This window comes from Halichoerus grypus, chromosome 5 (assembly GCF_964656455.1).
Source record: "Halichoerus grypus chromosome 5, mHalGry1.hap1.1, whole genome shotgun sequence".
NCBI classification, from domain to species: domain Eukaryota; kingdom Metazoa; phylum Chordata; class Mammalia; order Carnivora; family Phocidae; genus Halichoerus; species Halichoerus grypus.
This window is the reverse complement of record NC_135716.1, coordinates 124,128,035-124,142,173: the sequence shown is the minus strand read 5'-3', so window position 1 is coordinate 124,142,173 and position 14,139 is coordinate 124,128,035. Positions and strand designations below refer to the sequence as shown.

Genomic DNA, 14,139 nt, shown 5'->3' with positions numbered 1-14,139 from the left:
AAAAACAGCAGCCTCAAGTCACAAGGCAGGACACAACCAGTGGGTATTTACTCCAACTTTATATGGAAAAAGATACGGAACTAATATTGCTGAGTGCCAGCAATAGGCCAAACTCCATACTATATGTTTTATACTCATTTTGTCACTCAATCATCAAACAATCCTAAGAGGTGAGAATACTTAGTGAGATAGTGATCCATTTTACAGCAGAAAAAATCTCAAGAGGGAACTTAACCAGGTTACATGGTAAGTCAATGGTGGAGATGTCCCAATTTCTACATAGCTCCATGCTAATTACTCTAAGGGGGTAATCACCAAAGGTGAGTGATACGCTCATTGGAGGTTCGTTAGATTATTCTGTTAATTTTGAGTATGTTTGAAATTTTCCATGTTAAAAAATTACACAGAGAATTCGAACTTCTGTTGCCTAGAATTCCCCCAAAGGGATCCTGATGTGGAACTAAACCAACTGCTTCATGCTTCATTATAATTAGAAAACTGGAAAGGATAAGTATATTCAACGACTTGAGTCTTAAAATCCATATATATCACTTAAAATTAAATATATGTATCAGTTCCCAACTGTACCTCCTGGGGTTTCCAGATTTCCCTTTTCCTCACAAAGCGTATCAGGATTAAATGTTAAAATGCTTGATTTAAAAAAGGCTTTGGGGGGCACCTGGCTGTCTCAGTCAGAAGAGCATGCAACTCTTGACCTCAGGGTCCACATCGGGTGTAGAGATTACTTAAAAAAAAAAGAAAGAAAAAAAAGGCTCAATCTAACCTTCCTTAATCATCCTTTCACTTTCTCAAAAGCCTGTTCCATGTCTTTGAGCAGCTAATTAAAATCTTATTTCTTTTCTGAAAGGTTTCTTCATCATACCTGAAAACAACCGCTTTTCCACCCCTTAAGTTTTAAAGGCTTAACATCTGAACTGTTCCTCAGAACTTAAATACACTGCCCGGCATTGATTTTAGAGAAGAAAGCATTTCAGGCCAGACAGGATAGTAACTACTGATGATCTTAACCTGTGAATACCTTCTGCAGTTAGCTTTTATAAATGCATGAGTTTGCACAACACCACTCCCTGAACTCCAAGGAAACTCTGCATATAGAAAGGATACTTGTTTATACCTATTATCCATTATTCATTGAATAGTTCTAAAACTATCCAAATGAAAATGAAAGCTTGATACTTTGTTCATTCAAAAGAATCAGTAACACCATTTTAAAAATTCAGAAAGAGTACAAAGACATTAGAGAAGAGCTCTTAGTAAAAATACTAACAACCATTTTTTTAACACTGTGCCCTCCTACAACAGAGGAATTTTTTATCATAATCAAGCTTTGCTATCCTGTCACAAAATGTAGAAACAAACAAAAGCAAAAACAAAAACAAAAAAACAACACCCAAAAACCCTACTCAAGTGTTCGTTTTCAGCAGAAATTATTGGTAACTGAAAAGTCAACAATTCTATTTTATAAAATTTTCATTGCATTCAAACATAATGCAGCCTGAATCACTTTTATAATCCAGGAAGAGATTTCAAGAATAACTGAGTAAAGACTAATAGCTGTTTAGAAGCTAAAGAATCAGGGCTGATACTCTTGCTTCATTTGTGTTCTACCAATCATGGAGTCGCAGCCTGATTCACTTCTATCTTCATAACGTCAAGGAGAAAAAAGAGAGATACATTTTGCTTTTCCAGTATTTCAGAGACAAAACTGGTTTAGTGTGATCACCAAAGTCCTAACCAAAGAATCCCAACCCCACCCTTTGGAGTTACAGCTTGAAATACACAAATATAAATCTCTCAAGTGGTTCCTAAACTAGAGAAGCAATCTGGTGCCCCTGTGCTGAATTTAGCTCAGAGGGTATTTAAAAAATCTGGAAATTTCACATTAAAAAATAAGCCATTGGAATTCTCTGGAAAAATGAGCAACTTGGTCTAAATTACCAGATGGCATAATGAGCTAGGTAGTAATCATTTGTCCTGCATTAACAAAGAACCGTCCAGTTAAAAAAGCCAATAGCATCCCCGTTAGTACACAGCTCTCTGAGGGCAAGAGGCTGTTCTTATACCTCCTCCTTCTAAGAACACAGCATAATACGCTGGACAAAGAAAAGAAACTTAAGGTTAGATGGGGATTTTGGAAATATAATCCAGCATGCTTTTACTATAGATAAGGAAAAAGTAGTTCAGACATTAACCTAACTTGTTTCTTCAGTCCAAGTACTCCTCCCTGTATTCCATTTATATATACCAGACAAGCAGCTACAACTGACATATGGAGGCATCTTCAAATGTAATCAGAAAGGGAAATTCAACTCAAAAGCTAAATTTAGGAATCTCAGGCTTAAGATCAATTCTGTAAAGAAACAATCAAATTATTACAGCAAGACATCTATAAAAATCATATCATTACAACAAGAGCATTGAGGCAGCTGACCTATTGGCATAAAAAGTGAGTACAAGAAATCCAGTTTGAGGACAATTTCTGTATTTAAAAATTAAGCCATCTAACATAATCAGGAAATTCCAGCTTAGCCAAATAATGAAGTCCAATTTTTAATTAAAGCATGGCAACACGAAGTCTTTCAGAAGTTGTATCCATCTGTACTCACCTCAATTTCCACCCTCTTTCCCCCAACCACCATTATCCTCCAGTGACTTCATTCCTGGGTTCCTGTCATTCCAAAAACCCTCATACCTTTGCACATGCTGCTTCTTTTCTCCACTGATCAAACTTTCACTCATTCTTTAATGCCTTGCTTAAAATATCAGTCCTTTGGCAGTTAGGCACCCCACTCTTTGGTGTTGTGTACAGTGCCTGACTCACAGCAGGAACTCTATAAATGTTTACAGAACAAGTGGATAAATTAACGGTGCCCATTTTTGTCTACTCCTCTCTGCAAGTATTAATCAGATACTACTATTCATTTGCATTTGGTTCCTTGATTGTATCATCACTTCCTAGAAGGCAGAAATACAATTCACACAGTAAAAAAAAAAAATCTCTAATATCTAAGTACAATGTGCAGCACAAATTAATTTCAATACACTGGTCGCATAAAATAATTCAGGTGAGTCTTTCAACCAATCTAATAATAACCCACTAAGTTTATGTCATTATATATGTTTCAGTCGCTATTCCAAAAATGTTCAGAAGTAAGAAAATTCAGGTGAAAAAGTTGCACAATTAGTATTAATGGTGACTTTTTTGTTGACTTTCTGATCATACACAAGTATAGGTAAGTTTAATTATAATGTGTTCACATTATAAAAATAAGAGCGATTTGTTACATTATTATAGAGTTTACGCAGTTTGACTCAAATGATGCTTTAATGGAACTGGAGGGTGAAAAAGGTTAACAACGTTAACTCCTAACGCAAACAAAACATACCACAAAATTAGTTTCTGATTCCCGTTCGCTTAACGCTGTAATCTAAAAATGTCTAGCACCTAATATGAAAAATGTCATAACGAGAATAAAATTATTTTGCTTACATACAACTCCATATCAACACCATACCTTTTAAGTTATAGTTATGTTAAGGGACTATCTAATAAAGTTCAAATTAAGAAGCCTTCAAATTTCCTGGAGTAATTTTTTTTTTTTTTAAACAGCTTTCGTTTGGGAAAGAACTGCCTTCAGGGCAAATGTACGCACCTACGTAATACAAAGAGGTCTGGTCAGTTTACGACTCTGAACAGAGAGGCAGATTCAAACTGAAACTTCGGGTATAATGGGCCTGAAGCCATTTTGAGAAATAAGGGGAAAGGACTGGTAGAACACACTGACACGTAAATCCTGCTCTGAGGAAGGAGTCCAACACGGGATACTAGTGCTCTCTTAAGTCTCTTCCTCGTAGATATGAAAGAGAATGATACCGAAAGATTAATTTCGACAGAGCTCGAATGAGCTGGAAGCTGTAAAGACTGCTTTACTGACATATCTCCCTCCCTTACTATGGCTCTTGAGGACAGACCCTAGTCCTCTCCCAAACTCATCACCAGAACCTTCCGCACTATTGTGTAAAAACTAAGCGCGCTTTATCCCATGGAGGAGAATGTTCACTCTGAAAAAAAGAAAATGCCAAGCTAACTCCTCAAAGAAGCGCGACTGCCGCAGAAGCTAAAGACCTAAAGCCATCTATGCGTAACACGCGTTGGGGTTCTAAGTGGCTTAGACACCAAGATATACAAAACCGAGCTCCAGCCTCCAAACTGTATTACCAACGTGGGGAACCGTAAGTCTCCTCACATTTCAGAGCCCGGAAGGGCACTTCTTTCCTCTTCCTCATGCGCGAAAAAGTAGCGGCCTACACAGCCAGCGGCCAATTACCATGAGCGTTCGGATCCCGCCGCGCGGTCCAGACTTACCTGCCGTGCTCTCTGCAGCGCATCTTTGAAAGCATCGTTAACTCCTCCACCACCACCGCCGCCGCCTCCACCACCAGCTGAGCCAGAAGAAGGTGGAGGCACCGTTGAGTAGTCTGCCATGTCTACGCTATAGTGGCCGCTGCCGCTTCTTCGCAGAGACCTTCCCTCAGCCAACTGCTAAGAAAGAAAGAAAATGGCGGCCGTCGAGCCTGTATCACATTCTTGTGCGACCATCGTGCCGTAAAGGGGCGGAGATTGAAAGGAGAAAATCTCGCGATGTTTTGAAGCAACGATCTGGTGTGGGGGTGGGGCTGAAAAACAAGGAGAAGCAGAAGGATGTCGCGAGACTTATGTTTAAGATATCGCGAGAGTGGGATTTATTTTGGCGCCTCCTCTACGCGCATTCTCTTGTTGAAGCTGTGTTGCTTGTACTTCCGGGGTGGTGGGTGAGACTGGCGCGGTGACCCCGGTTGGCTTGCGTTTTTTAAGACCTGAAGAAAGAGTAGTTGTTTTTTATTGGTTGCAGACTCGGGGAGGGACTGTGGGTGAATTTTGCGCCAAGGGTCATTCTGTGTATCCATGGGAAAGGGAGTCACGTCGACAGGCGAAAGGGCGACGCTACAGTATCTCGAGAGCGCCGCAACCAGGAGTGTCCCTGGTAGAAGCGCGCACGGGACACCAAGCGGAGATGTTTCCGAAAACGTCCGCCCGGCCTGGCGGGATCTCGTCCTGATTTTCAGGGTAGTAAAGTGTCCCTGTATTTTACTTATAGATTGGCAGGTCTGTTTTATCACAAGTGGGGATGAATTCAGGTTAGAGGCCTCTTAGTTCTCGAGCTGATTTCGGTATTTTTGTGTAATGTCGATGAGGCTGTGAAATCACGACTGCCCTTTGCCTCTTAAAAACGTGATTGTTCGTAAAATTCCGTTGTAACTACACTTAATAACCTAATACTGTATTTGTCCAGGGCCAGTTTTATTGAGGTCATCTTATAATTAACAACAACATCCATCTCTTGACCAAAATTGACTTTGTGGCTTCCTAAAAGTAGTTTACCCCAGCCCCTGCCTATGAGAACCCAAATGTAATGTTCTGAATTGTCATCCCGGGACTGGATAACTTTTTAAGTGTGTGTATTTTCTGTTATCTTAAGTGAACTTTACCAGTTTTGGCATTTTATGTTTTGTGAATTAGGGCTAAAAAAGTACTTTTCCCATTGCTAGTTTTAAGAGTAATTGGAAGAAATGTGTGTTGCGGTCTTCCTGGTAATTAATGTGTCCGCTTGTTCAGGGCCCTAAGTAAGTCAGATAACTAGACAGATACGTGCATATAGCTACAAGTGGGCGGTCATTTTCCTCCAACGAAGCTTTTCCTACCGTCTTAACCATTAATAGCTCTGATTATCTTCTTCAATGTTCATACCTATCCCTTTAGATTTGGAGGGGTGAGGATTTGTATTTGGAAAAGCGGCAAATGTATTGGACTACAGATTTTTTTTTTTTTTAAAGATTTTATTTATTTATTTGAGAGAGAGAGAGAATGAGAGAGACAGCACATGAGAGGGGGGAGGGTCAGAGGGAGAAGCAGACTCCCTGCCGAGCAGGGAGCCCGATGTGGGACTCGATCCAGGGACTCCAGGATCATGACCTGAGCCGAAGGCAGTCGCTCAACCAACTGAGCCACCCAGGCGCCCTGGACTACAGATTTAAGTATAACTGGAAAAAAAAGACTAAAAGCATTGTTGGGGGTATTGCTAAACAAAATTTTTTCAGTTACGTTCTGAGAAAGTTTGTCTAACATGACATTTATTAATCAATTGATTTTTTCGTATTTTATTAATTGGACATATACCAGTCCTTCTGATCAACGTAATGTTAACCACAGAGTGATATAATATACCTTCAAACAAACTTTATTTCTATTTTCGTTGTGTCTAAATATTCAAAGTAAGGCCCTTGATCTGTAGTTTATTTGTAGACTGTTCTGGGACCAGGGTGGGAACCAGTTGGAATCAGTTTAGATCAGGATTTCTTAACTCCAGCACTGTTGACACTGTTTGAAATACCACTGTGTACTATAATATGTTTAGCAGCATCCTTAGCCTCTACCCATACATAGATGCTAGTAACATAACATCCCCCCCCCACACACACACACACACTCAATTGTGACAGCCAAAAATATCTCCAGACATTGCCGATGTCCCCTGGTAGGCAAAATCCCACATTGAGAACTACTGGTCAGCCTTCATTCCTGCCCCTTCCTCTCCATTGGGAAGACCTCTCTACCATACTTTCGTGGTATATTCCAAATTCTATTAATTTTCACTTCTACTCCCAAGTTACCATCACCTCAGTCCTGGACTGTAATAGTATTCTACTTGGTTTTTCTGCTTCCACCTTTAAATCTCCACAATTTGCTTTTTAAAATTATGAAATTATAAAAATATGTAATATACATGTAAGTTCTCAAAAGTAACAAGGATCCATTACCAGTACTTTTGAAGTTCAAGCCTCTACCTGATTATATTACAGTTGTTTCTTCATATAGCAGCTTGAATGATTCCTTTAAAACAAATCAGATCATCTAATCTTTGTCTTCCTATTATACTTTTTTTAAGATTTATTTCAGAGAGCATGTGTGGTGGGGGTGGGCAGAAGGGCAGAAGGAGAGGAAGAAGGAGAGAAGAAGACTCCCCACTGAGTGGGGAACCCGACACTGGGCTCCATTTCACAACCCTGAGATCATGACCTGAGCTGAAACAAAGTTGGACACTTAACTGACTGAGCCACCCAGGCGCCCCAAGTATTGCACTTTAAATCCTCTCTCCTGGAGTGGTGTGAGGGCTCCATATGATCAGGCTACTGTCTCTAAACACTCCTCCCTTTCATTCTTCTTCACTCACCTTGCTGTCCAAGATACTTGCTGCCTTTGGGATTTTATATTTGTTTTTTCTTCTGCCTGGCCTGGATGCTTTTATAGACTTTCACATGGATGATATGTCCTCATCATTTGAGGCTCAGTTCAGATGTCACCTCCTTAGGCCATCTCTGACCTCTAGTTGTGCCATTCTGCAATCACTATCCCATTATCATTTTATAGCATTTATCTGAAGTTATGTTCTATGTGTTTACTTGTTTATTGTTTCTTTTCCTTTAGAATTTAAACTGGAGAATAAGGACTGTCTATCTACCATTGACCAGTCCCTAATGCCTAGTCAGCGTCTTAGATATTTGTTCAAAGAATGCATATTGAAAAAAATCTGCCTCTACATTTTAGTTGGTTTTGTGACCTTGGGCAAGTAACTTAGTCTCTGTGTCTCAGATTTCTCATCTACATTGATGATCATAACTTCCTTTACTGTCCTCAAATGAGATATTTGTGAGCTCTTCAGAAACCAGAAAGTGCTGTGCAAATGGAAACTAGTAATAAACATGTAATTCAGCTTCTGGCATTTTATAATCAAGAAAGGATAATCCATGTACATTTTTTGGATTGCAGTTATGTTCAAATCTTAGTTTTGGTAAACCCCAGGATCCTGCTAGAACAACTGAATTGTGGGAAAACTAATCAGTGACTTTTGATTAGGCTATGTGAGTTCTCAGTCCACTCAATCTTCTCAAAGCCATTAGTACTTTTCTGTTACTGTTGTAATTGATGAGATCAGGCTTTTTTTTTTAAAGATTTTTATTTTTTTATTTGACAGAGAGGGAGAGCACAAGCAGGGGGAGCGGCAGGCAGAGGGAGAAACAGGCTTCCGCTGAGCAGAGAGGCCGACTCGGTACTCTATCCCAGGAGCCTAGGATCATGACCCGAGCCAAAGGCAGACGCTCAAAGGACTGAGCCACCCAGGCACCCAACATCAGGCTTTTCTTGACTAAATTTATTCCCTTTTGCAATGTAAATTTCTTAAAAGTGGGTGTATCATAGCTAATAATCTAAAATTGGCTTATTATGCTTTGAGAGTTGGCTAAATATTTGCCTGGATTATATTTTAAAGATTTTTTTTTTTTATTTGACAGAGAGAGACACAGCGAGAGAGGGAACGCAAGCAAGGGGAGTGGGAGAGGGAGAAGCAGGCTTCCCTCTGAGCAGGGAGCCCGATGTGGGGCTCGATCCCAGGACCCTGGGATCATGACCTGAGCCGAAGGCAGACGCTTAACGACTGAGCCACCCAGGCGCCCCTGGATTATATTTTATAGTCAGACTCTTACCACAGAAATTGGTATTTCATATTTTATCCTTAGGATGAAGCAAAAGTTGGTGTTTTTGAACTTCCAGAAGTATAGTAGGGAGCATTTAGATTTACCAAATAACAGAGTGAAAAGATTAGCAAATGTAATAAAAGTTGGACTATTAAATGCACTGGCAAGTTTCTTCTTTTACCTTCTGACTTACTGGTTATCAAGTGACTGATTTTTTTCTTAGCACAATTTTCACTTTGGATTTATTAAATCTGTGAAATAGTAACAGATTCTTATTTTTAGCTATTGGAGAAAAATAGTCCATTATGGATTTTACCCCCCTCCCCCTAATCCATTATGGCTCTTTTAACAGGCTTTTTTTTTTTTTTTAAGATTATTTATTTATTTATTTGAGAGCGAGAGACACAGCGAGAGAGGGAACACAAGCAGTGGGAGAGGGAGAAGCAGGCTCCCTGCAGAGCAGGGAGCCCGATGCCAGGCTCCATCCCAGGACCCTGGGATCATGACCTGAGCCGAAGGCAGACACTTAACAACTGAGCCACCCAGGTGCCCCCCAACCCCCTTTTTTTTAAGATTTATTTTAGAGAGGGAGAGAGAGTCCCAAGCAGACTCTGTGCTGAGCTCAGAGCCTGACAAGGGCCTCCATCTTATGACCCTGAGGTCATGACCTGAGCTGAAACCAAGAGTAGGATGCATAACTGACTGTGCCACCCAGGCTCCCCTTAACAGGCATTTTAGAGTGACAAAATAGGACAGGCTTCCTGCCTCAACTTTCTACCGATCACCTACCTCCTAACAACTCTTGGCCAGAAGGATCTGATAACTTCATGCTATATACTGCGTGTCATTTAAACCAGGCCAGTATTTCCTCAGTACACAGTCACAACAGATTCAGGTTAGATGTGAGAAGAAAAGTGGCCACTTCAAATTAAATAGTCCAGGATGTCATTAGGGTGTTTGATCATTAGGTTGGTTATTGGTTTAATGACTTTTATATCCCTTTTGACTGAGTTTTTAGAATTCTATTTCAGACTAAGGTGTGAATGAGAGCAGTATATATTAGCATTTTATTTTTTTTTAAAGATTTTATTTTTGTGAGAAAAATAAATCTATTTATTTTAAGAGAGAGAGCATGCAAGTGCATGAGTTGGGGGGGGGGTGCAGAGGGAGAAGCCAACTCCCCACTGAGCAGGGAGCCTGATGTGCAACTCAATCCCAGGACTCTGAGATCATGACCTGAGCCAAAGGCAGACGACTGAGCCACCCAGGCACCCGTATATTTTAGAGAACAAAGTTGTTAACACAAATTAACTGGAGAACAACAGTTTGACCAGTGTCTGAAACTGGAGGCAGCCCCAGATAGTGGAAAGGACTCTGGACTAGGCCCAAGAGGATCTGTGTTCAAGTACGACCCATGTGCCCTTTGGTAAGTCACACAACTTCCTTTTACCGGCATACCAAAAAGAGAGGGCAATTTAATCTGTTTCTGAAAAGTAGCCAACAGTAAAGAATAATAAAAAGTCTTATGTTTTTACACTGTGACTTCTGTCTGTTATCCCTTTCAGAAATTAAAATACTATCCTCTCACCCTCAGTTATTAGAAATTTCTTATCTAATTTGGTTGCCAAATTTGAGTGTGTCCTGATTGAAGGGCTGTAAGAAGACTGAAGAATACTAGGATATTGCTTATGATCATTGATTTGCCCTAAATCCAGACTTTTATTATCCTCATCATTCTCACTTATCCATAACTGCAGAGCTCCCTTTTTGTCGGGTACACTTCCCACCTCTTCCATTTTACTGTTGCCTGGTAATTTCCATTTTTCCAAAAAGCCTGTAGAGAACTCTAAAATTTAGGGATTCTTATTTGTTGTCATGTACTACATCATGGCAATAATAGCATAGTATCACTTATTTATTTGGAATTCCCACTAAATTGTAAGGTCGGTGACAATAAAGGCCATGTCTTTTTCTGTGTCTTTACTGCATAGCACACTCAGCAATAGCTTATAGTGGCTAGTGCTATATACTGGGCCTTATTCTAAGTGCTTTATCTGTATTTAATTCATTTATTCTTACAATAGCTCTATGGGGTGCTTATTAAAATCTCCATTTTGCTGGGGTACAGGTAAGTTAACTAACTTGCCCAAGGTCACATGTTAGTGTTAGTGATCTGAACCCAGGCAACCTGTGTTGAAAGAATGGAAGAATCTATAAAAAGTCAAGTAATGAAATGGATCTCTGTAATTTCTGTGGTGTGGTTCACAACTTAGTATTTCTTACTTAGATTTTAAAAATACTTGCATTTGTTTTTATCAAGATATATGCCAAAGTTCTTCATGAGAAAGCAGGTCTTAATGTAATAAAAATATTACATACAAAATTAAAGAACCCATATGTTGTATAATAGGATAGAAGCTTGTTTTTCTGTGTTAATTGCATTGGTTGGATTAGTAATATGCTTTACTAAAATATACATAGTGCTCTGCTGTGTGAATGTGTGAGAGCGTATGTGTATACATACGTATTTGGTATGATTAGTGTTATTTTTTAAATACATTATTTAGGGGGTTTATGTGTTTGTAATCCACATCACTAGATTGTAAGCTCTTCAAGAAAAGAATAGGATTGCTTAATTTTAATTTTTCCTCTGTATTACCACACAGCATCTATGATAGTGTTTGTACTGTTGGCGTATTGGATTCCTCTACAAAATAGCCCACCTCCCAAAAAAAGCATACCAAGAGTTTTAAAATCAGACTACTAGGAAAATTAAAATTCTTTATAGTTTAATCTTTTAGAACAATTAATGCTTGAGACAAAGGTTCTTTATGAAAATAAGAAAAATTTTCTTTGCCCTTCAGCGAAGGCAGAGGGTATATATGGGGGAAGAGAAAGGGACTTGCTAAGGTACTGTTTCCCAACTTTACAGGGTTCTTCAAATTTAATGAGAGAAGGACCATCCTTACTGTATCATACACAGGGCCTCTTTGAATATATAAATAGTGTTTGGCTAGTTGCACACATCTTTTGGCAGCCTGTGTGTAAGCAGGATCTGTCCTTTGACCAGGATCAGGGGAGATACAGCACAGCATCATAAAATATATAGGAAATTGAATATCAATATTTAGTGAAAAAAATTCAGAGCTGCCTGCCCTTACTGATATACCATAATGCTCCCTTACTGTAGGGATAATGCTGGGTTGAAAATTTGGTACTCCTGACAGCATCTGTCTCAAAAAACTGGCTTTACCACCCAGTTCCTGAGTAATTTTAAATCTATAGCATACATCCTAATAACTTAGAATAAAGCTGGTATATAATGCTGCCGAGCAGGGAGCCCGATGCGGGACTCAATCCTGGGACTCCAGGATCATGATTTGATCCGAAGGCAGTTGCTTAACCAGCTGAGCCACCCAGGCGCCCTAAAATCATCTTTTTTCATGAACCTTAACCTGACTAACCAATTCCATTGATCTTTTACTTAATTCAGTGCATTGGTTACAGGGAGCTGCTATATACGAGACACGATTATTGCTAATTGAAAATGTTAAAGCTGAGCCCTACCCCCACTCCCAGAGACTGATTTCACTGGTCTATATCTGTATGTGTAACAACTTCCTAAGTTGATCCTTAAAGTGCAGCCCACACTTGAGAGCCACTGAAGTATAACTGCTCCATCAGACTTTTGCTAATTTTTAATGCCTTATAGTTTGTTCTCTAGTTGTTATGGGCATATAGTCTAGAGAACTCAAGGTCTAGAAGCATTTTCTTCTTTTTTTAAAAGATTTTTATTTATTTGAGAGAGAGAGCACGTGAGAGGGGGGAGGGTCAGAGGGAGAAGCAGACTCCCTGCCGAGCAGGGAGCCCGATGCCGGCCTCGATCCAGGGACTCCAGGATCATGACCTGAGCCGAAGGCAGTCGCTTAACCAACTGAGCCACGTAGGCACCCTAGAAGCATTTTCTGTTTTTGAACCCTATCAGTTTTTTGTTGATCTAAGCTAGGGCAGTGTTTCTTAAACAAGAGTGTGTTTGAGAAAAACCCTGCATTATCTGGGTGTTTTTTAAAAATGTGGATATTTGGGCCTAATGAAACTTGTTTTAGGAAATCCACATTTCTTATTTAAAAAAAAAAAAAGCATCATAGTTGATTCTTACGCTTATCCGTTTGAAAACTGCCCTCTTATGCAAAAAGTTTAATAAATACAGAATTTAGCTTAATTAAATTTTGTTTCCCCAGCTAGACTAGTACATGTTCTGAACACAGAGATCTTGTTCTCTCCCCTTTTCTCTCTGTATAAAAGAGGGCTGGTTGAGGACTGGATCTTACTCTTTGGTTTGCCCAGTATGGCTTGGGGCTTTTATGTTGGTAAAATCTTAATATCAAATTGAATTGTTTGTTATCATAGTTACCACTTCCCTGCAAAGCTATAGTTCAAATTGTTGAATATGTGGTTATGAATATTGTGGGCTTTTGAGGCTATATAGCATGGAAAAGAAGCTTCACTCAATTTTTCTTAGGATAGCAGACTTGGAAAGACCTTGAAGATCATCTAATCTGTTTCTGTCATATTATGGTGGAGGAAATTGTGACCTGGATTGCTTGAGAGCCATGCACAAAGTGACAAGATTAATTGCAGAGTCAACACTAGATTCCTAATCCAGTGCTCTTAATTTCATCAAAGAACTCTGAAGCAGCAGTGATTGGGTTAAATTTCAGTTGGAGGTTTTCTGCTTCTTAGATTCTTCTTAGGAAAGAAGAATCTTTGGGCACCTGGGTGGCTCAGTTGGTTAAGCGACTGCCTTCGGCTCAGGTCATGATCCCAGGGTCCTGGGATCGAGTCCCACATCGGGCTCCCGGCTCAGCGGGGAGCCTGCTTCTCCCTCTGACCCTCTCCTCTCTCATGCTGTTTCTCTCTCGCTCGCTCTCCAATAAATAAATAAATAAAATCTTTAAAAAAAAAAAAAGGAAAGAAGAATCTTTGCAGAACCAAAAACATCTTGATTTTTGTAATCAGGACATCTACCTTTACTCACAACATTTATGTTTTGAAATAGATTATTGAAAGAGGATCTTTGCCAATGAAATCCTTAACTGAAGATGGGTGGGTATGAGATGTAAAGCCCACTTGGCATATAGTTTTGTTGTTGTTTTTTAGTGGAACTTTGCTTCTCTGTCCTGACATTTCCATGTCTCTATTTATAGCAGTGATCTCTTTGGAATTTGCCTTCTGATTCTGTTTGTTCTTTTATGTTGCTTCATATTAACTGATATTCTCACTTCATTTTTGTTAAGATATATTTGAAAGGATTGGAAAATGAAAAGAAGGAATTAAAATTTTTAAAAGGAGCATCTGAAATTGTTATTTTTCTTTGATTTACCATAATCATTGTTTGTAACAGGTCATCTAATTGTAGTACCTAGTGATACAAATACTAATTTTTCAAGATAGAATGGTAGTTTATTTTTTAAATTTAAGATCATATGAAGCCTACAGTAAATTTCTTTTATCCAGGACAGATAATGCTTTTAGATTCTTAACAAC

The 14,139-nt window shown here is 39.3% G+C and overlaps 2 protein-coding genes across 19 annotated transcripts in view; one reads left to right on the top strand and one right to left on the bottom strand.

Annotated features, from left to right (window-relative positions):
* Positions 1-4,621, bottom strand: part of FUBP1 (far upstream element binding protein 1) — a 32,519-nt gene extending 27,898 nt beyond the window's left edge. For 8 of the 17 annotated variants that reach the window (XM_036113380.2, XM_036113378.2, XM_036113384.2 and 5 more), the window contains exon 1: positions 4,388-4,620. In XM_036113380.2, the coding sequence (XP_035969273.1) occupies positions 4,388-4,507 (120 nt within the window). In that variant the 5' untranslated portion in view covers positions 4,508-4,620. Of the gene's footprint in view, positions 1-4,387 lie in introns of all 17 variants that reach the window. The other 9 variants (XR_013448106.1, XR_004923930.2, XM_036113376.2 and 6 more) reach the window with 2 other exon arrangements.
* Positions 4,622-4,933: 312 nt separating this feature from the next.
* DNAJB4 (DnaJ heat shock protein family (Hsp40) member B4) overlaps positions 4,934-14,139 on the top strand; it is a 46,784-nt gene continuing 37,578 nt past the window's right edge. Inside the window, exon 1 of one of the 2 annotated variants that reach the window (XM_078072858.1) lies at positions 4,934-5,128. The gene's annotated coding sequence lies outside the window, so the exon portion shown is untranslated. The remainder of the gene's footprint in view (positions 5,129-14,139) is intronic. The other variant, XM_036113408.2, reaches the window with a different exon arrangement.